We start from the raw sequence: 23,862 nt of genomic DNA, 5'->3' as shown, positions 1-23,862 counted from the left end.
GTGACAAGTAAAAATAAAATAGATTAAAACTTTTGGAAAACTAAAACAAATAATGTTCACTGCCGTCTTTTGTGAACATGTCAGAAAATGAAAGATCTTAGCAGACAATGTATTTCAGTTTACCATTGATTGGATACGCATATGCTTAGCGTGTACACACGAATCCTGAAAACATGAAATCGGACAATTTTGGAAATACGTTTGTAAAAATTTGTGTGATAAGTTAAACTAAACAACTTTCGGAAAACTAAAAACTAATGTTTGATGATTCAGCGTCGTCTTCTGTGAGCATGTCAGAAAATTAAAGATCTTAGCAGACAATGTATTTAAGCTTACCAATATTTAGATACAATGGGGTTTAGTGTGATGTACACATGAAACCGTGACATCGTCTGGACATGTAAAGTCTGATCTAGTAGTACACTCTTGTTTTTAAGACAATGAAGTCAAAGTTTTGAATGTAAATTAATTGTTCTTATAAAAACGGACCCGAAAACATACAAGAACACTGTTTTCATATTATTGCTGATCATGGTTTGTTTGCACAATTACGGTGATAAGTAAAAATAAATTAAAAGCTTTTAAAATCATCTTGGCTGTTTGAAAGTCTTAAAAGCATAAATACTGGCATGAATCGGTTTTAAAGTACCAGATTCGTAGAGACATGCAGCGTAACTGATGTGTCTGTGACAATCGCTAATGATCTAATATCACATACTAATGCTGAAACAATCAGAAACAGCCATAGGTAAAATATCATTTTATGTTTGCTTATTACACAATGTTAACCTAAGCTGATCCAAACCTAATAGTCTAAGCAGAGCCTGTTCTGCTTCACAAAACCCATGGCGGTGGTCATTTGGGCCCTACCACGTGATAATTGCCAAACCACAAACACACACACCCCTACATATCCCATGGGGGTCTGTGCTGTAAGTCGTAATGCTATAGACAGTGATTCATCTTAAACCTAACCTAATATCAGGTTAAGATGTTAAAATAGTATCTTTTTATTTTATTTAGTAAAGGTTTACATAACCTATTTAATGTTAGTACTTGATGTTATGTAGATGTACATCCTAGGTGATGTTGAGGTTATAGATAGTTTTAAAGATGGACGCACACAATCATGTTTAACAAGAACACATCTAGAGCAATGTCTGTGTAACAAATCAGTGTCATAAAATAAGAATGAGTTAATTATCGGTGAGAAAAGACAGATGGACCTGTCATTTTGTTATAGGCAATGTATGTTTTTGTTCTAATGTGAACAAATAAGTTTAAGAGGTAAACTGTCTATAGATGTGAGGGGTGAAAATTGCTATATAAAATTATTTAAAAACTTTAAAAGAAATCTGATGACATAGCCACAAGTATCGCTGAGGCACAAACCATATACTCAGATATGATTCTGATGTGACACGTCCTATGTTCATGGTAAAATTTTTAAAGCAACATCTGTTGTCATTTACAAACGTTAGTGAAAAACTTAGATCATGATAACGTCATCTTTGATAAATAATATTTGCAAACATTTTATTGTCCCCTAAAGGGATAATTAAAAATGGCATGCGAATGAAACATATTTTGGGAAAAATAAATACTGTTTTTTCATGTTGTTAAATGTTTAAGACTAGTATAATGAATAACACGAGAAGCAGTTCATTAGAGCAACATCTGAAACTCTGTGTCTGATTAAAAGCTAAAGAAAATATTAAACTTTATTCGGAACATGGCATGGTTCATGTGATGTCAGATATAAGTTTACCCAGACACATCTAAATGTTTGAATATTTATTGTCTATAAAGAAACTTTGATGTTACAAAACAAAAGGTTAGATCCAGCAGAATTACATTTATCTTATATACAGATACAGTGGCGTAGCGTCTGGGCATGCAGGGTATGCACGTGCAAATGGGCCCGGGCCCCACCTTTTAATTGTTATTTGTGGCCGCAAGAAATATATTTTTGTATGCATATCATGTGTAGTGATTTCTTATTTCTCCGTTATGTATAATTTCTTCGTCATTTCTTGTTTGCGTTTATTATTATTTTTTGCACACCGCTGCTGCCATAAACTACTATGCCATCATTTTTTTACATGACGCATCGCCGCGCCATAAAAAAAAGAAAACACAGTGTGAGAGGTTACTATAGCGGCTATACATGAACATTAAAGATGGACAAATATAAACATAAAAGTGGGGCCTAAAAGAAAAAAGAGAAGGCGGAGAAGTTAGTCACGAGTCAAAAACTACCCAAAACATTTTGTTTTTCTTTATTTAAAGGAACAGTATGTAGGATTGTGGCCAAAACTGGTATTGCAATCACAAAACTTGTGGCTAAAACTGGTACTGCAATCACACAACTGGTGGCCAATACACAAAATGACAACATAAACATCAGTTGAGGGCTGCAACTCCACTTTAAATAACAATATCCTGACCAGACCACTGTTGTCAGTGGTATAAATATTTGAAATGGAAATGATTTCTAAATGTCTAGTGACATATCAGGGCCATTTTATGATAAATTGATATAAATTTCTTACATACTGTTCCTTTAAATCTACTCTTTAAAGTAAAAAAGTAAAGTAAAAATATTTGACTACCTTATTAAAAGTTTATGTTGACCTGCGTGCCACAGTTAACAGTGCCAACGGGCAAGGTTGGGGGGGCTTTGGCTTAAGGGGGCCCGTAATTTTTTTTTGCATATGGGCCCGGGACTGACTTGCTACACCAATGCACATACACACTTGGGGTTAGGAGACATAATGAATCCAAACCAGAAGATGAGATAAAAATGTCCTTTAAAACCGCAGATATGAGAGTGTGCAAGCTTTATTGCGGAAATCTAAAATAAACCTTTATTTTTGTCAAAGTGGACAGAATTAGATTTATTGTATATACACACATGGGTTTAAGGAGACACTAATGAAGCCCAAACCAGAAGATGAGATAAAACTGTGCCACAAGTTTCTTTTAAAACGGCAGATATGAGCGCGCACCCGGCGCGTTCTCTGTCACTGTCGGTGAGCGAGCTTTAATGGCGTGAACAGGTCATGAAAAGACTCATGGATCTCGTGAAGCGATTAAACTTTTATTTAGTTTAAAATAAATAGCCTTTAGTCTAAAGAAAGTAGTATTGACGGCCCCGGTAGTTGTGGCAAAGGGCATTGTTTAAACTATACACATACACTGAATATTTAATTAAATAAATGTGTGATGTTACAAAGTTCAAAAAGTTTTTATCAGAGACATGGTTCAAGAATTCCTAAATCTAAAATAAACATTTATTTTTGTCAATGCGGACAGTATTACATTTATTTTACCATCACGGTTTTAGAAACAGATCTGCTGAAAAACCCGCTGTGAGACGCGCAGAGGCTGCGGGTGAGAAAGGAAGGTGAGAGAAAGCTCCGGTCGTAAATATGACCGTCCAGAAACTGGACAGCCAAAACATCAACTTTTTGATCGACCCATCAATAAATGTGACAAACATTCGTGTGACAATAAACAGAAGCAAAAGGAAAAGCAACGCATTGATTGACACGCCTTAAAAACACGCTCGGTACGGACCGCTGCGTAAAAATCATAAAAACGTCACTCAAAACTGTCCAACGTGTACACATTGATTGATGGGGCAGGACACTACCTGTCAAAACATAATTGTCAGGGGGTCATAAATCACTTTTTGACAGAAGCCGCCCTCTATTACTACCAGTGAGGGCATGTGTGGTCGTGAGACAGTGTTGTGTATGTGAATTGTGTATGAGTTTATTTATGGGTATTTAAAGAAACTAGTGGTAAAGTACAAACTTACCAAACATAATGTGCTTGGGTGTGTCTGTTATTACCTGCTGTGCTTCCACATCTGCCCTAACTCCTGAAAAGTGCAAGGACACTCAGGTAAACTAGAAATAAAAAGTTCCTGTGTACTTTTACATGTGACATGAAAGCGTTTAATATTGCAGTTGAAAAAATACATGACTTGTATCTTGTAACTGTACATCCTGTACTTGCCTGGTTCCTTTAAAGATGGGTTTATTCCTTAACATTTATTAATGCCTTAGCTTATGTATTAAAACATATAAACCACAGAGCAAAGCACTGTTAGACTTTTTATTGTATATATGCGGTAACTCACTGGCAACGTGAGTTACTGTAACTGCCCCATTACAGTACATGCTTTTTCAGTATGATGGCTTTAACGCAGTTCCATTTTACAGTATAATACCCTTACTGTAACCTAGATTAAAAAAAATATATTGCCTATATATTGGAATCAAACCTGGGGTCACCCATGTCATAGGTCTGTAACACTACCACAGTGCCACAGAGTCACTTGATGAAAGTTATTCGCTACACTCACCAAGTAGCCTCTTCTGTCACTCTCCCGACACTCCGAGGAGTGAAATCTTGTCGTCACTAGTGTTTTGAAGTCTTCAGGTCAAATTCAAATCTGACGGTCAAGCATTTATCCATAATCCCTTTCTTGTTCACTGTAAAAAAAATCAGTCGAAATTACAATGGTATTGCAGCTGGGGTTGCCGGTAAATTACTGTAGATTTAAATTTATGTCATTTACTGGCAAGAGTTTGTTCAAAGTTGAATAAATTTTAAATGTCTTTATTTCTACAGAATAAATCTATACAATAACAGCCTCATGCAAAGCATTCTGGGAACCAGAAATCATCATCAAACTTTTTCTGTTTTTTGCTTCAGATTTTGTTTCCCAGAATGTTTTGCTTGATGCTGGTTTTCTAGTTTTATTCTGCAAAGACAAAGACTTGTAAATGTTTAATGTTCATTTAACTTTAAACAAAATGTTGCCAGTAATAACATAAATTTAAATCTACGGTAAGTTACCGGCAACCCAGCTGCAAATTTCTAAGAATTTTTTTACAGTGTTTCTATCTACAATTCTGAATAAATTATTTACACTTCTAAAAACAATTCACATTTTGAAATTTGCTTCACTGCTAAAAGCATAACAAATAAAATGTATTTCATTACATAGATATATTTTATTTTTCCATTTTATATTCTTTTATAACAATGTTTTATTCAACTACAGTAGCACTACTGCTGTTGTTTTACAGCAGTCTACCGCAAATTCAAAACATACAGTAAATCACTGTAAATTAAATGTTAAAACCTATAATGCAATGCATATTACAGTAATGAACTGGAAAAGAAAATGATGGTATTTTTCTGGGCATTTTGTGGTAAGTAACTGTAGAAATTACAGTTAAGTCTAACAGTGTGGAGCAAACTGTAACGTAAGAGCAGTAACAAAAAAGATATGTGTTACTGGCTGACATTTTGAATGCATTCGGAAAATACCCATCGAAAATCGCGCTTAAAGATTTTCAGAAAAATAACTAAATAAGTCAAATGTTAACTTTTGTTAGAATTGGTTTTTTATTAAATTATTATTCTATAATAATAGAATAAGACAATCATCTTGTCTATAGAAAATCTCTGAAAATATCTTGTTTAGTGCAGAAAATAGCGATTTATAGAGACAAGGTAAAAAGATTGCCTCTTTAATGTATAACCCGGGACGGCGGTGGTGTTACACAGACTATTTCACACAAAGTTTTTTTTAGTAGAAGTTAGTAGCTGCTCACTTTAAGGATAAACATGATCGCCTCAATCTGAGCAATCCTGGTGATGCCAGTGTCCTGCGCGATGTTATAATGGACTATTTTACATCCAGAGATGAAGGATCAGATGACAAAGCCGAGAAGACAAAGGTAGCTATAGTCATGCTATTACATAAATGCGGAGCCCATTCTCCTTTCGTGCATTGATTTGAGATGTTTTGGAAACATATATATATTGCATGGAATGCATCTGAAGTGGTGGAAACAATATGCCATACAAAATGTCAGAGCCGGACAATAACGGAGTACATTTACTTGAGTACAGTACTTAAGTACAATTTTGAGGGATCTGTACTTTACTCGAGTATTATTTTTGGGGAGTACTCATGACTTTACTCAAGTACATTTGAGAGGCAAATATTGTACTCTTTACTCCACTACATTTCTATCCATAATCGTGAGTACCCGTTACTTCTTCTAAAAAAAAGGAAAAAAGAAAAATCTCAGAAACCCCAGATTTATTGTTTCCCTTTTCTCAAACGTGATTGGATTGTGCAGGCACCACTGATTGGGACAGCCTATCAACTATCACCTTCAGCTTTCCGCCAAAGTCCCAATAGTCAGATTTAGATAAGAGAAGAAATCATGGACGAAACAATGGATGAAGACGCAGCAGGTCCATCCTGGGAATGTGACAACCCGTGGCTCCACCTTGCCAGACTATTTTAATTTTCTAAACAAGTTTCGCTTTAAGTGTTTGCTGTGTTTACCAAAACAGAGCTTCATCACCGCTTACAAAAATTCAACCCCTTGAGAGCGGCAGGGATCACTGGTGATCCTGGATTATTGTTGTTCAAAATTCATTACTCTTCAAAACATCACACTCTTACTTGATCTGGACAAACTCAGCATCACAAGACAGGTTTAAGACTCCAGCTTTGACCACTGTTTGTTATTAAACTGGTTTGCAGTGACATTAATTTCTTAATTTATGCCAGGAGTGCAAAATAATTAATCTGAAACGTTCGTTATTTTGAATAGAAATCATTAAACATTTATTCTCGTCTTCTCTGGTTTATTTGTATTCAAATACATAAAATATACAGAATCCGCCAGGGCTATTAGTACCGTGGTGCGCATATTTGGAGAAATAATGATTAATTATCACATGTTAGTAAAATATTTAGTCTTACAGAATAAGATTTCTATTCATTTTCCACTGAATTATGCGATCTGAAGAGCTCAAAGAGCGAACGGAGTGAGATGTGTGTCTCCTCTTCCTGATTTGTGTCAGATTTGACCTCAGAGCTTTATCATTTGCTGTACAGCTGTCAATCATCTCACGTGGTTCAATGTGCACTATAGCAGTAGTAATGCAATATTTTAAAATGTACTCTTGTACTCTTGATACTCAAGTACTTTTAAAAACAAGTACTTTTTACTTTTACTTGAGTAGACATCTGACTGTAGTACTTGTACTTGAGTAAAATTTAGCAAGGGGTAACTGTACTCTTACTCAAGTAATGAACCTGTGTACTATGTCCGCCTCTGCAAAATGTATTGGACAACTTAGTGGGCGTGTAAAACGATTTAAACAACATATTCTCTGCTTTTGCTGATATACCGTAATGATAACAACAATAAGCACGGCAATCCCTTTCATTCATCTGATAGTAAGGTGAGCCCAAGTCTGAATGATATTTGGCCTTAGTTACAACTGCGATGAGTGCGATGCATATATGCTGTTAAATATGAGATTTCTTGGTTTCACTTCTGTGGAGGAGTTCGGTACTACAGTATGCTGTGTTGGATATAAAGTTTAAGGCGTGTCAAGTCCTATCTGTTTACAAACTATGTTGATATTCTTATATCCAACTTTTCACATTTGAAAAAGACACAAATACAGATTAATGATTGATATATGAAAATGTTGCTTTTTATGCGCACATAACGTTAATCCATGAGTCAGCCTTGCCAAACTGTCAAACTTAATACTTCTCTTTGGCGCTAACTGAACAGATAAAACACTGAGAAAAACGAATGGGACTGCAAGACGGCGCTGGTGGGTTGTCTTTGTCCATTTTGTTAAAAATAGTTTAACTGTCACTTTCAACAAAATATGAACTCACCAAAACCCTCATAATTTAGTTAAAACAACCTTATATTCATTAATTAAGATGTGTAAAGTGAGTTTAAGCAGCGGTAGAGATCTATGTGTAACGTTAGCTTACTTTGTGAGGGAGATAGAAACTTTGTTGGCGACCATTTTCTCTCTCATTGCACATGGGGGTGTGCGATATGACCAAGATCTTCTATCATGATAGAATTAATTTTATATCACGATAACGATATGTATCATGGTAGAGGTTTTTTATGTTTTAATAAGGTTTTTCTGTTATTAAAATCTTTAATACCATAGAAATAATCATAATTCTCACAAAAACCCTCTACAAGTATAAAAAGAAGATGAAAACAAAACTCAAGCTCTCTGAAGATAAATAGTAAATGATAAAGGAATGATAATAAATAATTATGTATACTATGTATATATCTTTTTAATTTAAGGTAGAAAAGTGATTCACGTTTTCGTGATGTGGGCGCGTAACCTCGATAGAGACGATAGTCCAAAATCTCTACAGGTTGACAAATTTCTACCGGTTAATCATGTCTACCGGTTTATCGCTCACCCCTAATTGCACGTTTAAAACAATATGACAAACTATTGACAAAATTCTTATACTAAAAATTAAGTTTTTGCGAAACAGAAAATATACCAAACTTACCAAACTGTCCAACCCATTCTCACTCCCGAAGGCGTCAAAATCTGAAGCATGTTCAAACCGCCTCAGCGTCAGCACGAAGACGCGAAGGGTGCCCCCACGCATCACCACATGGACGAAATGGGAACTCCGCTGCCCCCATGCCAATCCCCCAGCGTCAGACACAGACGAAAGGGAATCCCGGAAGGCGACGCCGTCACGCCACGCGACGATCGGCAGGATCATGCCGCCCCTGGACGGCATCCACTCAATTCTTCCTCCAAATTTTTTTACCATTGTCGCTTGGGGTTGGGGTTAGAACGACTTTCTGTTACATAAAATTACATCCTAACCCAAACCCAACTCTAACCCTAACCCCAAGCGATAATGGTTAAAAAATACAAAAAGTATAAACCAATACAGACATCCTAACCCAAACCCAAACTCTAACCCCAAGCAACAATGGCTTAAAGATCAGAAGACAAAAAGTATAACCAAACTGACATCCAAACCCCAAGTCTAACCACAACCCCAAGCGACAATGGTTTAAAAATTGGAAAAAAATTGAGTAGTTACCGTCCAGAAGCGGCATGATCCTGCCGATCGTTGCATAAAGTGACGGCATTACCTTCCGGGATTCCCTTTCGTCTGTGTCCGGCGCTGAGGGATTAGCATGAAAGCAACGGAGTTCCCATTTCGTCGATATAGTGACGCATAGGGGCACCCTTCACGTCTTCATACTGACGCTGAAGGCGTTTGAACATGCTTCAGATTTTGATGCCTTGGGAAGTGAGAATGTGTTGAACTGTCAGAAATCAATCGCCCTCTTTCAGCTGCAGCCAGGAGTTGTGCTCTCCCTAAGTGTGATTTGACGTTGGCGCACTTTCTCTGATTACACTAACGCTGTATTATTGCCTGGCACATTACAGCAATGGCTACAGCAAGGTTAAATCAATACAGTAAAATACAGTATAGTACTGTGGATTTTTACAGTAATGTACTGCTAAATCTACAGCGACATCTAACAGTGTAGTCTTTCATCATGGAAGTTGCCAATTGAGAATACTACTTCAACCCTACACAATGCTGCACTGTAAAAAGTGAAAAGTTGGATCAATTAAAAAAAAAATGACTTCAATTGGTAACACCTAAAAAAATTAGTTTATTCAACTTATATGTTTAAATGAAAAATGTAAGTTGAATTTTTTAGGTGTTACCAACTTAAGTAATCCAACTTTTTACATTGTGGCTTTGTCATGATATTTTGAGGGATGGAAACTTCATTAGAGGTGGTTCACATTTCATGTCTTTTACATTGACAAATATGTTATTTTGAATGTAGATAAGCGGCCAAATGGAGAGCGACATGGTGCGACACATTCTTTAATCCAGGGAAGTCGGCTCTTCAACTTTGTAAAATGCAACTTTTTAAAAGCAAGTTGGAAAGAATGAGGAAAGCGGATATTTAAGAATCTCTGCCAGTCACAGGAGACATCATGACACGGTCTGAAAATTTAAGAGCAGGTTGTGTTAATCATAGACGGCAAATACAATAAACCTCAGCTCATGAGCTCCGGGTTTCTTTCTTAACAAAATACACAAGCACTCATGTAACCAGAAACCTTACAATCCCATTCTTAATGTGACTTCAAAGAAAACAAAAATCCCCTTCTTTTGAGGTAGGGCTACTGAACTTATTAAGCCTCTTTTATTTACACAGTTTACCTTTGATGAGTCAAACATTGGCTTAAAGTTTATTTTAAAAGATGCTTTTGTATTTATTACTTAACCTACAAGAAAAACCTGAGTTAGTTAAACGAAACCATGCAGGAAAAGCTTTGTCTATTAAAAGAACATTCAGTTTTATTGCCTGATCAGATTATCACTTCCTGATCTGCCCAAAGCTGTCTGAGAATTCAAAGGAGGACCCAAGAAAAAACAGAAACTCATAATGTTACGAAACAAAAATGTGAAAATATTTCCTAATTGATAGTGTAAACTCATGTGTGATTAGCTATAACATAATTGGAAAAAATGGCAACATGCCTGTAATACCAGTGTTACCATATTAGCTTGACGTGATGCATGCCAGTCTGATCATAATGACAACATCACTGAACTGAAATGTTTTTTAAACATCATATCTTGAACACACACTGTAATTTTTCTCAAAGTGAATAGAGATGTTTTTATAAAAGGGTGCGGTGACAGCACATTCAGTTCTACAGAATCTGAAACTTTCTTCTCTGAAGTCATATTTTATGGTCAAAACATCAGTGTAAAGACCGACAAACAGTGTTGTAAGGAGAAAAAAACAACTTTTTTGATGTTTTGCAGGTTTAGCTATTTGTATGATATGCAGAAACGGTGACTGTATATATCAGCTTCTTTCACACAGTAATTTTAGTTAATTACCATGAATTTACCAAAATTACTTTACCAGTAAATACAAAAAAGTGCTGTTCAGACACGACACGCAGAGACATTACGCCTTTTTACCAGTAAGACATCATTTACACATAAGTACCAAAATACTGGCAAACTAAGTGAGAAAGCAGAAGCTATCTCTAAATTACCGCGCGGTGAGCTCAGTGTTGTATTTGTAAATAATGGCGGGTTATAACATCATATCCACGGTCCATATTTGATTGTTTTCACTTCTGTGGCAAACGCTGACAGTCTGACCAAACATTGTATTAGATGACTTCAAACCGAACTGAACTGGGGAAGAGTCGCAACCTGTGTTTTGAACAGCAGTAACACACATTAGGCTTCACAGAGGGTGTGCGAAGGATGTGGGCAATTTGGCAAATAGATGGTAAGCTGTTTTAAACAAGAGATGTGGATGTTAACTTCAGATGTGCTCGACATTACGCAGTGCAGGTGTGGTGAAAAACATCTGTGAACAGTGTGGGGGTAAGCGCGTCATCTGTATCAAAATGTTATGATTGGCTCAAAGCTGGCAACTTCTGTTTGCATTCTGACGTCTCCGTTTGCACATAGTGATTACCAGTAAATTACCTGTCTTACTGGTAATTTGGCATCAGTGATTTACCAGAAAGGTTCTGTGCACATATAAACTGCAATTTACCAGTAAAGTCTGCATGTGGGAAAGAGACTAATGTCAAAATTATGGTTATATACATCATTTTTGCATCTTGCTCCAGTCAACTTTAATTAGTTCAATTAGGAATATTTTGTAAAAAAAATGATTTTGGTTTCTGTAAACCCGCTTTGCTACAAGGCACATTGTAAATGTTGATTCATATTTCAAAAATGTATATATTCAATTAATATATGAAGTATTTAAGAGGTTGATTGTTATTGTTGCATCAATGAAAGCATTTAAGTTTATGTTCTCTTTGTTAAAAGCATTTCTTGGAACACAACACTGTTTGTTCTTTTTCATCTACTTCCCTTTTCCTTATTTTTTGTGAACAATAAAGTCTTTTTTAAAGTTATATAACCTGTAAATGAATGACATAACTTTAAACAAATCGAATTCTGGTATCTGTCATTTCCGTTCCGTGAAATCTCACTTTTACCAAAAGAAAGTAATTCATTAACCATCTGAGATACAAAACAAACATCAAGAACATGGACGGAATGGCCATCTGGCAATTCTGGCACATTTTTTTTAATGTGGGCCGGTGAGATAATATATTATATATATATTCGCCCCTGGAACTGCGTATCTGATCGGGTATATATATACTTGATCAGAGCTTACGCGGATGCAGGGGCGAATTGGTCATATGAAGCAATGTGGGCCAGTTCGCTGTTATGCACACAAGTTATAGAGAAATAATAATAACGATTACAATAGGCCTACTGTGTGTTTTATTTGGACCGACTTTGCTGCTGTCATTGCTGCCTCCTTCAAAACACACATGGTCGCTGACTCGCTGTGCCATTTGGCATACCCGCCATTTTCCCGATGGGCCACGGAGCTATTTGGACTGACACCGAGTCCGACACTTTTTAAATCTTTATATTATTGTTTCTGACAGGCCCATCCCTGATTGACATTGGGCTGGCCCAATCACATCGTTAAGCACCAACCCCTTTCACTTTGTTCCTGCTGGCATAATGCATTTACAAAAAATAACACAAGAGTAACCACCGGCCCTTGACACACGCTCTGCGGCCCAAAGGCTATTTTCTTCACTGATGTACTGTAGTTACCATGTCAAAATGTTGACAAATCAAAATGAAAGCAGGCGGAAGTTTCTGTTCACAGAAGCTCTCGTAAACGACCCCTTTCGTTTTTGTAAAGACGAACGTGAATTCCAGCCAATCACATTACAGAGCTAAGCAGAATTTCAACCAATTAAATGAAAGAAGGCAGGAGTCTCTGTTCACTAAGTTTGAACGTTGTATAGTGCTTAACACATGAATGCATATCGTTTCAAAGCTGCATTACAGAAAACGCATCCTTATATAAAAAACAAACAGTTCTTATTAAATCTTATTAAAGCTACAACTGCTTTTTAGAAAGAGGTTATGTGAGCATGTTTAATCAGTATATCCAAAAACAGTGTATCCATAAATAGACCTGTGTTTCCTTCTCATGATAAGTCCGTCCACACCTTTGGTTACACTATTTGGCTGTTCTGGTAGTTTTCAGTAAATTAATTTGTTCTCGATAATGATTTATAAAACTTGACAAACAGAACAGAGAGTCAAAGCCTCAGATTTAACCTTGTTTTATGTCATGGTTTGTATACACATTTAAGAGACCAAGACGAAAGATAATATGTGTGTTATCAAACGGCGTGCCGGTCCAAAATGCCAGGGCCGATTTTTTGTCCCAGTCCGCCCATGATCAAATACATATCAGTAAGTAAATAAATAAATAAAATTAAATGCCACAGCCCCTATAGCATCTGTCAGTAGAGCATCACTTTGGCAGTGAGGTTTACTCTTACATAATAACTGGCCTCCATTAAACTGTAACGATTAGTCCAGCATAGTGTATACATAACATTTTTACAGTATTTAGGATAGGAATCTGTAAATGCTAGTAAACTGTTTCTTTGATAAAGACTCAGTAGCTCATTCCCCCAGTGGGGAAGAATCAATTTAAAAGTGTATGAGAGTTTTAAAACTCTACACATAAAACTCAAAGCAAGCAGATCAACGCTAGTTTACTATAATCTCAAAATGTTTGTAAATCTTACCAAGTTAACCTACTGTGTATCAATTTGCCATTTTTATATTTTTTTATTGAGGTCTCTAAGATAAAGGACAAAAATTATACAAAGTTACTTGGGTGGGTCTTACACCTAGCAGTGTACAGGGCACATCTGTTTATAAAGCACTTTGGTGGAGCTCATAAACTGTATGTCTCCAAATATGATGTTTTATTCATTCAAGATTCAGTGGATGAAGACATGTTAATATAAATCAGCTGTATTAAAATGATTTCAACGATTCATTTTCAGGGTTTACAACAAACATGATGCATCAAATTGTCATCTTATAATAACAAATAATAAAAATGTACTAGTATAACAATAAGAACAACACAACTATCATTTACAAAGAGCCCCTTTTTACATGTCTTGGTATTGTGTGGACTACCAAATGTATACAATAAAATACGATATAAATGTTAACATAGTTAACAAAGTTCTGAGTTGACATTTGCTCCTTCATCAACATGAACTGCATTGTTTTCTGCTCCATTGTGTTTGCTTGTGTAAACGGATTATACATTATATAATAATGCACATTTTGGGCCGGCAGTGGCTCAGTGGTTCATATAGGTTGTTTACAAATCGGAGATCTGTTGTCTGGTGGTTCAATCCCCGGCTCAACCTGACCAATGCAGTCCATTTACACATTGAATAATTACAGTGAATAGCATTGATATCAGCATTTGTCTGTCTCGTTCTCATGAATCTGCTGGTCATGTTCAGTGAGGTCTGAAGAACTCTGTGAGTCTGCAGGAGTCATCTGAGCAAAACCAGAGTCTGTGTTATCATCAGATACATCTGTCTGAGGATCTGTCATGTCCGTCTCAAAAGCTGCGTTCGTCTGACCGTGTCTATGTTGCTTCTGAATGTCCTCAAAGATCTGAAGAACCTTTGTCAAATCAAAACAGATTTGATGTTAAATTCAGGAAACATTGCAAATATTTTGGCCCCCATGCTGGAATGAGTGTATGTTACCTTGGATTTAGGAATCAGTCCGACACGGAAAAATCCGATCTGTCCGCTTTCAATTTTGGTACAGTCTACCACTGTTGATGCAATATTCTCTGGTGATGGCCCGTCACACAGCACTCCATCTACCTGGATATCAATGATGACATTTTAGTCTCCCAATGCTTACCAGGCTAGCTTTAAATCTGTTATAATAAGTGCCCCAGTACCTTGTCACCAAGTTTTGCATAAACCTGGTTATGATGAGTTGTGTCCGCCTCACCGGTAGGGTTGGCGGATGTGACGGCAATGGGACCCACCTAGTCAGGAAAACATTCTTCTTATTAGTGAAATTATGCAAAATCCACTTTTACCTTCTTTTTAAATCCCCATTAAACCAAAGCAGTTTCATTAGACAGGTTGTTTTGATTCTCTTGTTAATGTGACATCACAAAAACAAAGCCCCACCCACAGCAACTGACTGACTTGTTAATTTAATGCAAAATAATGTGTTTGTTAGCACACTGTAGTGCAAGGATACTTCTGATGCAGACTGTATTCACAGGAATCTATTTTTAAACATTTAAAGGTACACACACAAAAACAGTCAGATAAGGACATTTTTGACATGCTATAGTAAATGATCTGTGTGGTATTTGGAGTTTAAAGACACATTCTTAGCACACATATGACTTAAATTACATCCTAAAAATAGGCATAATAGGCGCCCTTTAACATACACTTGAGTAAAAACGCAAGACTTACTGCGTTTATGAGATGTGTAGCAACTGTACAATCAGGATTTCTTATAGCTATGCTCTGTGCCGTGCCAATATATTTTGATGACTCGCCCAAACCGAAGAATTCCATCCATGGAGCTTAAAGGATTGAAAATGTTTGGGTTAGACTGAATTTCACAAATGACAAGACTAAGTGAATTTGTACTGGTCCATAACAGGTCCATCACGGATATCACAGAAGATACTCACCTCTCGCTATAACTAAACTAATGGAGGATGGCCAAGCCGCTTCCATGAAGTCCCAGAGAAGAGGACTGATCTGTTGTCTGACGGGCTCCAACTGATTTATGGAGGAAATCCATAAGGACATGGGACGCTCCTTAGCCTGTTTCTTTACCCTACAGTGGTACATTATAACCAACGTCAAACCACCAATAATGAAGCAACCGAAACCAAAGACTGTACTTGAGCTATCAAAGGTTAAACTGACCTATAGGCTTTCTCAACAGCCTGTGGACGATTGCAAGCTGCCACAAGAACGTAAACAGTGTCTGTGGGCATTCCACATATGCCCCCATTCTTCATTATTTCTTAAGAAAAAAAAGAGAAAGTCTTAACTGTTGGCCTAGACACATCCATTTCATAGATGCACAGACAATGGTTTCACCAAAATATTTATCTGTACTTAAATTTTGCTATAATGACTCACCTGCAATCTGTTCAACAGATGTGGACTTCCTTGCTGAAAGGTGAGGACAGAGGTCTTTACCTCCTCCGAAGCCTTTCAGCTTAATCCAAGGATCTCCTAATGGAAGCTGTGGACTTTTGAAGGTGCAGTTAAAAATGCTGGCCAAGAAGATGTAGAAGCTGACCAGTCCGAAAATAATCGTCACACCAATATCGTAGCCGTAGGGCACGGCGCCTACTGCGTCCAGTAAGAAGCTGATAAGTATGAGCTGGAAGGTGAAGGCATAGATGAACCAAGCCTTGTTGAGAAACAGGGCCCCGACCGTCACTAACACATTGAAGAGCATGAAACTGATGATTCCCACAGCTACGTGGAAACCGCGGACGTCGCCGTAGAAACCGCCGAAGCGTGTCAGTCCCCACACTGTCCACATGACACCGTAAAGGATGAAAGTTGTGCTCTCCAAGGTCTTGCCCCGAGCAAAGGCCACACAACCACACAGCAAGTGCAACATGCCACCCGAAACTACAGCCCACGGCAGGATCAGCAATGCTAAGGGGTTTCCGCTAGAAACAGAGGCTGATATTGAAAAAGCAGCCAGGACACTGCAACCGTGGCCCAACACTTCAGCATCTGCATATTTAGAAAAGCCTAGATAGGGAGCGTGTAGATCTTTGTCATGGGTGTGTAGGACGAACTGATTGCTGCGGGCCAGCAGTTTCTTAAATATACCTGCACCTGTTGGTATCTTGTTTGTGGATGCCATGTTGTAAAGGGTTATGAAGAGCACAATGGCAGAAGTAACAAAGATAGCTGCTTGTACACCTTGCGACCCCCTTTGAAAGAAGCTTTGGGGCTCGCATGCTATTGCTATACTGTACGCCACAAAAAACAGTTGGTAGATGGTGTTTACTAATCCTCCTTGCAAGTTAAATACAGCTAGAATGAAAAACAGCACAGACAATACCACGGGAAACGGCACTAGGGAATAGGGTACCTGGTCTGTTTGGTCTGCCACTAGGGCGGTATAACCCTCGGTGAATCGCAGAATAGACGTAAAGCCATAAAAGGTGGCTGAAAGGGTATCCATAGCCCTGTACATCTTAACACACACTCCCAGTTGAAAGACACCAGCGGTCCACAGCCAAGGCACATGACCGGCAAAAAGCTTCGGCACCACACCGAGCAAAGGACAAGCTAGCACGCTAGCCGACAACAAGTTCATGATAATTCCGATGGCCGCGACGTCATTCGCCTCTCGGCTCTGTAATGGTTTTCTGCTGTCTTTGTTTAATAAACCTATTCCAGGTAGCTGAACCCTTCTCCCTGTGATATAAGACAACAAACGCCCGCTTCCAAAGTAAGCACAGACAACGCAGACCATGAAGTAGCAAGCAGCAGTGGCCTTCTGTCCAAAAGTCAAATCTGCTAGACCGGCGATTTGGTGGCCACACGCTAAACATATGGACAAAGCAATGAACATCAGGACGACCTCATGCTGTACAACACCCACCACACAGATAACAAGCAGTGCCAGGGTAAAAGCAGCAAGGCCTGGCACCATAGCATCTCTCAGCACATTTCCGCCTCTGATGATATTCTCGCCTGATAGTATGTGAATTAAACCTGAACCGCACCACAGCGCTGACACTGTCAGGCACAAACTAGCTAAGAGGGATTTGTGGGACTGAATCCGTAATACACCTAGAGAGAGAGAGAGAGAGAGTGAGAGATCGAAAAAACTATTTATTAACTTAAAAAGTAAATAAAAGAAGTTTAAATGAGATTTGCAGCTATGTTTTGTGCTCCAATAAATGATTTCATTGGATGCACATGCGTTGACGCCGTTACACATTTGGTCGGAACTTTACTTCCGCTTTCTGTCTGACTAGTTGCCAAACTGAACTCTTGATCAAATACATCACCGAAAATAGCAAATGTTTTGGTTTCCTAGGTAATCTGGGTGTTGTTTATTTTACTTGTTATATACTTGTTTATTTTACTTGTTATATAAATAAACTACTTTAAAAGAACTTTTAAACTTAGCGGAGTTTACCAAAAGTTACGTGTTTTTTTCACAAAAGCCACATGTTTATGTTGTTACTGCTGAAACCGTCTATAATGTCACCACAAAAAGAACTAAAAGAGCGACTGTTTTCAAACAGGTTTCCTAACGTCTACCAGTGTTACAGTAATTCAGGTGGGGCAATGTTTCACACGCAACTTGTTAAAGACTTCTTCTATGTTTTTCATGTTAAGATAGGACGTGAAAAATAGTTTACCATCAATTGCCAGTATTTATTTGTTAATTATACAGTTTTTATCTGGAAACAAATACCAATAATGCACTCAAAAAAAGGATTCAAGCCCTTCTTAGAAATGACACATTAAAATTGTGTTCAATTAATTTAAAATACCTCATTAAGAGCAATAAGTATATATATTTAATTAGTCTAACACAAAATAATTATGTACTATCATTTATTGATTTCTTTTTAATTGCGTTAACACAATTAGTTTGAGTTTGGGTTCTGGAAAAAGAATTTCCCAGCATGCTTTGCATGCAACTGCTTTTGGAGAGTATTTTTTTAAATTAAAGGCGGAGTCCATGATGTTTGAAAGCCAATGTTGATATTTGAAATCACCTAAACAAACACGCCCCTACTCCAATAGAATCTGGACCTTCTGTTGATAGACCCGCCCCACACATACGCCACCCGGCATTTGATTAGATTTGATTGGCTATAAGTGTGTTTTGGTAGTTGGCCTGTCTCCTTTTCCAAAGCGTTTTTCAAACATCGTGGACTCCGCCTTGGTGTGTTATTTTATGCATTTTTAGGTAAAGAGAAAGACTATTGTGATAGTGTTTAATGTCAATTTATCTTATTGATTTACAAGCGAGAGAGATCAGTCTCTTCTCACGTGCTCATACAAAGTATCATATGTTATTATTATTAGCATGCTAACATGTGTTTATGCTAATTAGTATGATATAAAAACGTTTTATATAAAAAAACAGAATTTAGTTATTCAGACTACACTACAATGAGTTATTCAAACTATGCTAAATCGAGTTATTCAGACTACACTAAATTGAGTTGAGGCAACTAATTGAGTATTGCCATTTACTTTAAATTGAGTTGGACTAACTCAATATATTTTTATGGTGTAAAGCAGTTTTTTATGAGTTAGGGGTACACATTCATATTGGATGGGAATCCTGCCCACAATTTTATTGAATCATGTTTTTGAGTGTGTATTCTAATGTTGCTATTAAAAAATAAATATAATGGTCCAATTACAACTACAAACATTTAGTTTTATTAGTAGTATAATGTACAGCTTATGAAACATTGCAACATCATGTATTTAATAGTTTTTTTGTATAAATAAGCAGAGTTTCGCGTTTTTGCTTGGGGGCACCTACCTGCAAACAAGGGTACTGCATGCTTTGAGATTAGAGAGAGAGTGTGGTTTTAAATATGTTTATAAATATATTTTAAATATATGGTTCATGGTTTTTAAATATGCTCTGGTCTGGTGGGTCAAACTCTGCCTATTATTGTATATTATAATTTTTATTTTATAATTTCTCTTTATGCCTATACAGTATTTTTTAGAATCAGATACATTTTCTGTCAAGCTGATTTGCAATAATGCAAAAGTGTGAAGAACACTAATAGATTAAGTAATTATTTTAGAAAATGTCTTCAAATTAATCACTAACAATTTAACATGACTAATGGATTTCCCAAATAAATGTGCTCATATGACAGTTAATTTTAGGTCTACAGGATCTATATCTATGACAAATAATTGTTCATTATATTGTAATGATTCATTTAACATACCAGCATAAGCCAGAAGAGCAGCAAACAGCAGAAGCAGGATTCCTAAAGCTGTGTCTGTAATGAAGGGATGATCTGGGGAGCTTGCATAGTTCTTCACCAGCAACAGTAAAGAACCTCCAGAATATATTAGCATTTATTATAGACTTTAACTCTTCAGTACAAACTGTACGAGACAATTTATAACACTTTATTTCAGGTTAGCCATGAACAGTGAACATGCTAGACTTGCCCTCTTCTGGTAAAGTCTATATGTCCATTACAAAAATAGCCAAATGGCCAAACAGATAAAAAATTTAAATAAGAACATTTATAATAAAACTAACCTTATATATTTACATTTCATAATTAAGAGATTGTATTTAATACATTTTAATGCAATAACTTAATGTATAAATATAAATGCATGTATTAAAGTAAATCTATTCAGAATGTGCTGAACTTTTTTTGTGAGCTGTAGGCTAAACATTCATGTCATAAATATTAGTAATTCTCAAAAACCTAAAACAGTTTTTTGCCCCCTTACCTCCAGATATCCCCAGAATCCCGATAGAGAAGTGAAATGAATCAGAATGAACCTCTGTCATCTTGACACCAGACGCACAACATGCACGCACTGGGCTTTATACCCTGTGGCGTCTTGAGCGATGACGTCACACCCCAGGCTCACAAAACAACCATTCAGTTTCCTGCTTCAGTGTTTTTCCACTTGAGATATAAGAAAAATACCTTTATTATAACAAACACAATTACGTTTTTTGTTTATTTCTTAACGTTTGTTTTAAGTAACTTGTTCAAAGTTTTGGCTTATTTAAATGTTTATTACGTATTAAATGTAAATTAACTAAAATCCTTTATTGGCTGATAAACACGATCTGGACAGCTAAAATATATTTGTATGAATGATTGAATTAATTCAATTCATAAGTGAATTATTAGACAAAAAATGTCAAAGCATTTGATATTTATTTATAATAATAAATACCAATAATGCAAAACATAAAATATACATAAAATGATGTTTAAGATGATAAATTGACAGATACATTTAAAATGAAAACAAAAACAGTTGGGACACTTATTGTGAAATAGTGAAACACGACCACGGTTGCTATAAAGTAATTCACCTGTTGTTATTCGGTTACCTGTGTGACCAGCCACACAAAATAAACTCAATTCCCTCAAAAAAACAAAACAAATCATTATATACCAGCTTCAAGTCTCATAATCTGATAATGAGATTAGGAGCATCACCATAGCCATAAAAATGATGAAACTACAGTAAAGGCTATGTGTGTTTGTTGTTGCTGTAAAAGATCCGTTTCCTGATACAGATAATATTAATTTATAATACTGAAACTGATGATTTCAAGTATCGTATTTAATTATTTTGTTGACAACACGTTCATTATTTTGTACTGGGTCACAGGGAAGTTTTTGCTTCAGTACAGTGTGGTTAATATAATAGCAGTATAAACACTGGTGGATAAACGGGAGTGCATGACTCAGCATTAAACCAACAAATTTAAATTTTCCTTCCAGGCAGCTTTTGAAATAAAGGTGTGGTCTGGAAGTTGTACACGCCTTCATGGGAGGATCTTTACCAGCAATATAAAGTGTCTGCTTGACTCTCTTGTCATTGTGTACTGAGCTCATACATTCAGAACAAGAAAGAAAATTCACTCCAGAGCAAACGACTTAACAAGGTAAGTGCTACAACTGCATTTCCCAATTTGATGATTCTCAACACTGTACATACTGTACACTGAAAAAAAGGATTCATTGAATTTAATCATTTTTTTAAGGTAAATGGTTGCAATCGGTTTATTTAAGCTACATTTAAACAAAAGTTTTATATTTTATTTTATGTTACTAATCTTTTTTTGTTTAAATGTATCTTAAATAAATTGATTGCAACCACTCCCCCCCCAAAAAAAATTGATTATATTCAATGAATCATTTTTTTTTCAGTGTATGAACAAGTCTGAAACTTCTTATCATGATGTTTCAAATTCACAATTAAAAAAATTCTGTGATAAAGAGATGTTTGTGAGGATAAGTTATATTACCTTACATTTCTATAAGATTGTTACTGTTCAGATGATCTGTTCAGCAGTAAAGTTGTTTACTTCCTCTCTCAGGAAACAGTGATGTTACCTAGACAACCTCTAGAGATACCTTTGTATAAATAAATAATACTGCTAGTGTCTTTGTACACTGTTCGTGTAGTCTTGATGTCATCTTATTAGTCCAGAAATGTCATTTATTTTTGTTTGATCTGTTAGATAAGATGGCCAAGCGTGTAGCTGTGATCCTGTCAGGCTGTGGTGTGTATGACGGCACAGAAGTCCACGAGGCGTCTGCTGTAATGGTGCACCTGAGTCGAGCAGGTGCTAAGGTAATGCCATAACGATGCACGTATAAACGCTTACGGCAGGGTTATGTGCTAATAAGACGTGTGTCCAGTTCTATTCCGTTCTTAAAAATGCAATAAAAAAGGAAGCAAATAAAAGGAAAGCAATGAGTCACACACATACACACAATGTTACATCAACACTAAGCACATAAGGTTTTGAGTCTGTTTCTAATGCAAACAAATTGCACCTTGTGTTTTGCATGAATGAGACATAACAGAGCACACTTTGCATTGCAGGTTCAGATGTTTGCACCTGATGTAGAGATGATGCATGTGGTGGACCACTGCAAAGGGCAGCCTGGTACAGAGAAGAGGAACGTGATGCAGGAGAGCGCCCGCATCGCCCGGGGGGATGTCACAGACCTGGCCAAGCTAGATGTCACTGCCTTTGATGCACTCATCATCCCAGGTAATAACAATGTCACTGGCATTCATAGAACTGATCAGGCTATTTTAGAAGGTACCCGAGTCAGATCTATGAGTTTTGGGGGTGAGCTCTTGTACCAGTAGTCAAGTTGCCTGCAGATGTTTTTTTTTTAAATGTGCTGTTGTAAAATAATGTAAAGTGAACTTTTAATGTACATACAGGTGGGTTCGGAGTGGCTAAAAACTTGTGCGATTGGGCCACAAAAGGCAAGGAGTACTCCATCAAACCCCAGGTAGAGAAGATCATAAAAAATTTCCATAAAGCAGGGAAGCCCATGGGCATGTGTTGCATCTCACCTGTGCTCGCCGCTAAAGCCATCCCAGGGTGTGAGGTCACCTTCGGCCATGACTCTGAGTGTGAGATGTGAGTATGAGAGCGATATCTCTGTCAGCTTTTAGAGGATTAATGCATCAGATGGCTAATGAAGATGTTCTCTCTATTGCGGCTGCAGGTGGCCGCACGCTCAAGTCGCAAAATCCATGGTGGAGCTGGGCTGCAAACACTTGAATAAAAATGTTGATGAGGTGCATGTTGATAGGAAAAACAAACTGGTGACTACCAGTGCATTTATGTGCAATGCTGCCATCCATGAGGTCTTTGATGGTCTGGGCGTTATGGTCTCAGAAGTTCTTAAACTTGCTTAACATTTCCATTGTAGAAGTATAGACATTCCTATTTTAAATGTGTGTCTCTTGAAGCCCAGAAAGTCACTTTAGTACAATTTAGAAACAACTGGTGACTGATGAGTGTTAATGTTTGTGTTTTTTTGGTAATATATTAATAAAATTGAGTTTCTGAAAGTAATTCCGTCTTCGTCATTTCATTTATTTGCATTATCTTTATTATTAGGTGTTCTTGCCATTAAACAAATACTGTAAAAATAATATACAGAAAAAAGCAATACAAAGAAAATTATCTTTAAATTCATGTGTTCATATGAGCAATAGTAGACAAATGTTACAGGGAAAAAAAGGCAAAAAAAGGCACAAATATATATATATATATATATATATATATATATATATATATAAGAATAGTTCACCAAAAATATGAGTAAGTTACAGAATCATTTTCATATTATGGTAAATTGTTTCTTTTAAGTCAAATGTACTTTGTTCATATATATTTTTTTAAAAGAATGGTCTGATTACATACATTGTAGACTATACACATTCGGATTCACGAAAACATTCTTAGGACAAAAAATAAGAAAGTTCTTTAGATAAATT

At 36.6% G+C, this 23,862-nt stretch overlaps 2 protein-coding genes across 2 annotated transcripts; one reads left to right on the top strand and one right to left on the bottom strand.

Annotated features, from left to right (window-relative positions):
• Positions 1 to 13,058: 13,058 nt before the first annotated feature.
• Positions 13,059 to 20,473, bottom strand: LOC129422540 (uncharacterized). Its single transcript, XM_055178531.2, has 9 exons — positions 20,317 to 20,473; positions 19,794 to 19,907; positions 15,964 to 17,646; positions 15,745 to 15,844; positions 15,504 to 15,652; positions 15,280 to 15,392; positions 14,745 to 14,834; positions 14,542 to 14,664; positions 13,059 to 14,455 (listed from the first exon to the last, which is right to left on the bottom strand). The coding sequence occupies exons 1-9, from the start codon at positions 20,375 to 20,377 to the stop codon at positions 14,243 to 14,245; spliced, it is 2,646 nt and encodes an 881-aa protein (XP_055034506.2). The 5' UTR covers positions 20,378 to 20,473; the 3' UTR covers positions 13,059 to 14,242.
• An 883-nt stretch (positions 20,474 to 21,356) lies between these two features.
• On the top strand, positions 21,357 to 23,437 carry LOC129422541 (glutamine amidotransferase-like class 1 domain-containing protein 3, mitochondrial). Its single transcript, XM_055178532.2, has 5 exons — positions 21,357 to 21,496; positions 22,076 to 22,188; positions 22,444 to 22,615; positions 22,795 to 22,996; positions 23,085 to 23,437. The coding sequence occupies exons 2-5, from the start codon at positions 22,081 to 22,083 to the stop codon at positions 23,275 to 23,277; spliced, it is 675 nt and encodes a 224-aa protein (XP_055034507.2). The 5' UTR covers positions 21,357 to 21,496; positions 22,076 to 22,080; the 3' UTR covers positions 23,278 to 23,437.
• The last annotated feature ends 425 nt before the right edge of the window (positions 23,438 to 23,862 follow it).

Source organism: Misgurnus anguillicaudatus, chromosome 16 (genome assembly GCF_027580225.2).
Source record: "Misgurnus anguillicaudatus chromosome 16, ASM2758022v2, whole genome shotgun sequence".
Taxonomy (NCBI): Eukaryota; Metazoa; Chordata; class Actinopteri; order Cypriniformes; family Cobitidae; genus Misgurnus; species Misgurnus anguillicaudatus.
This window is presented reverse-complemented; position numbering and strand designations above follow the sequence as displayed.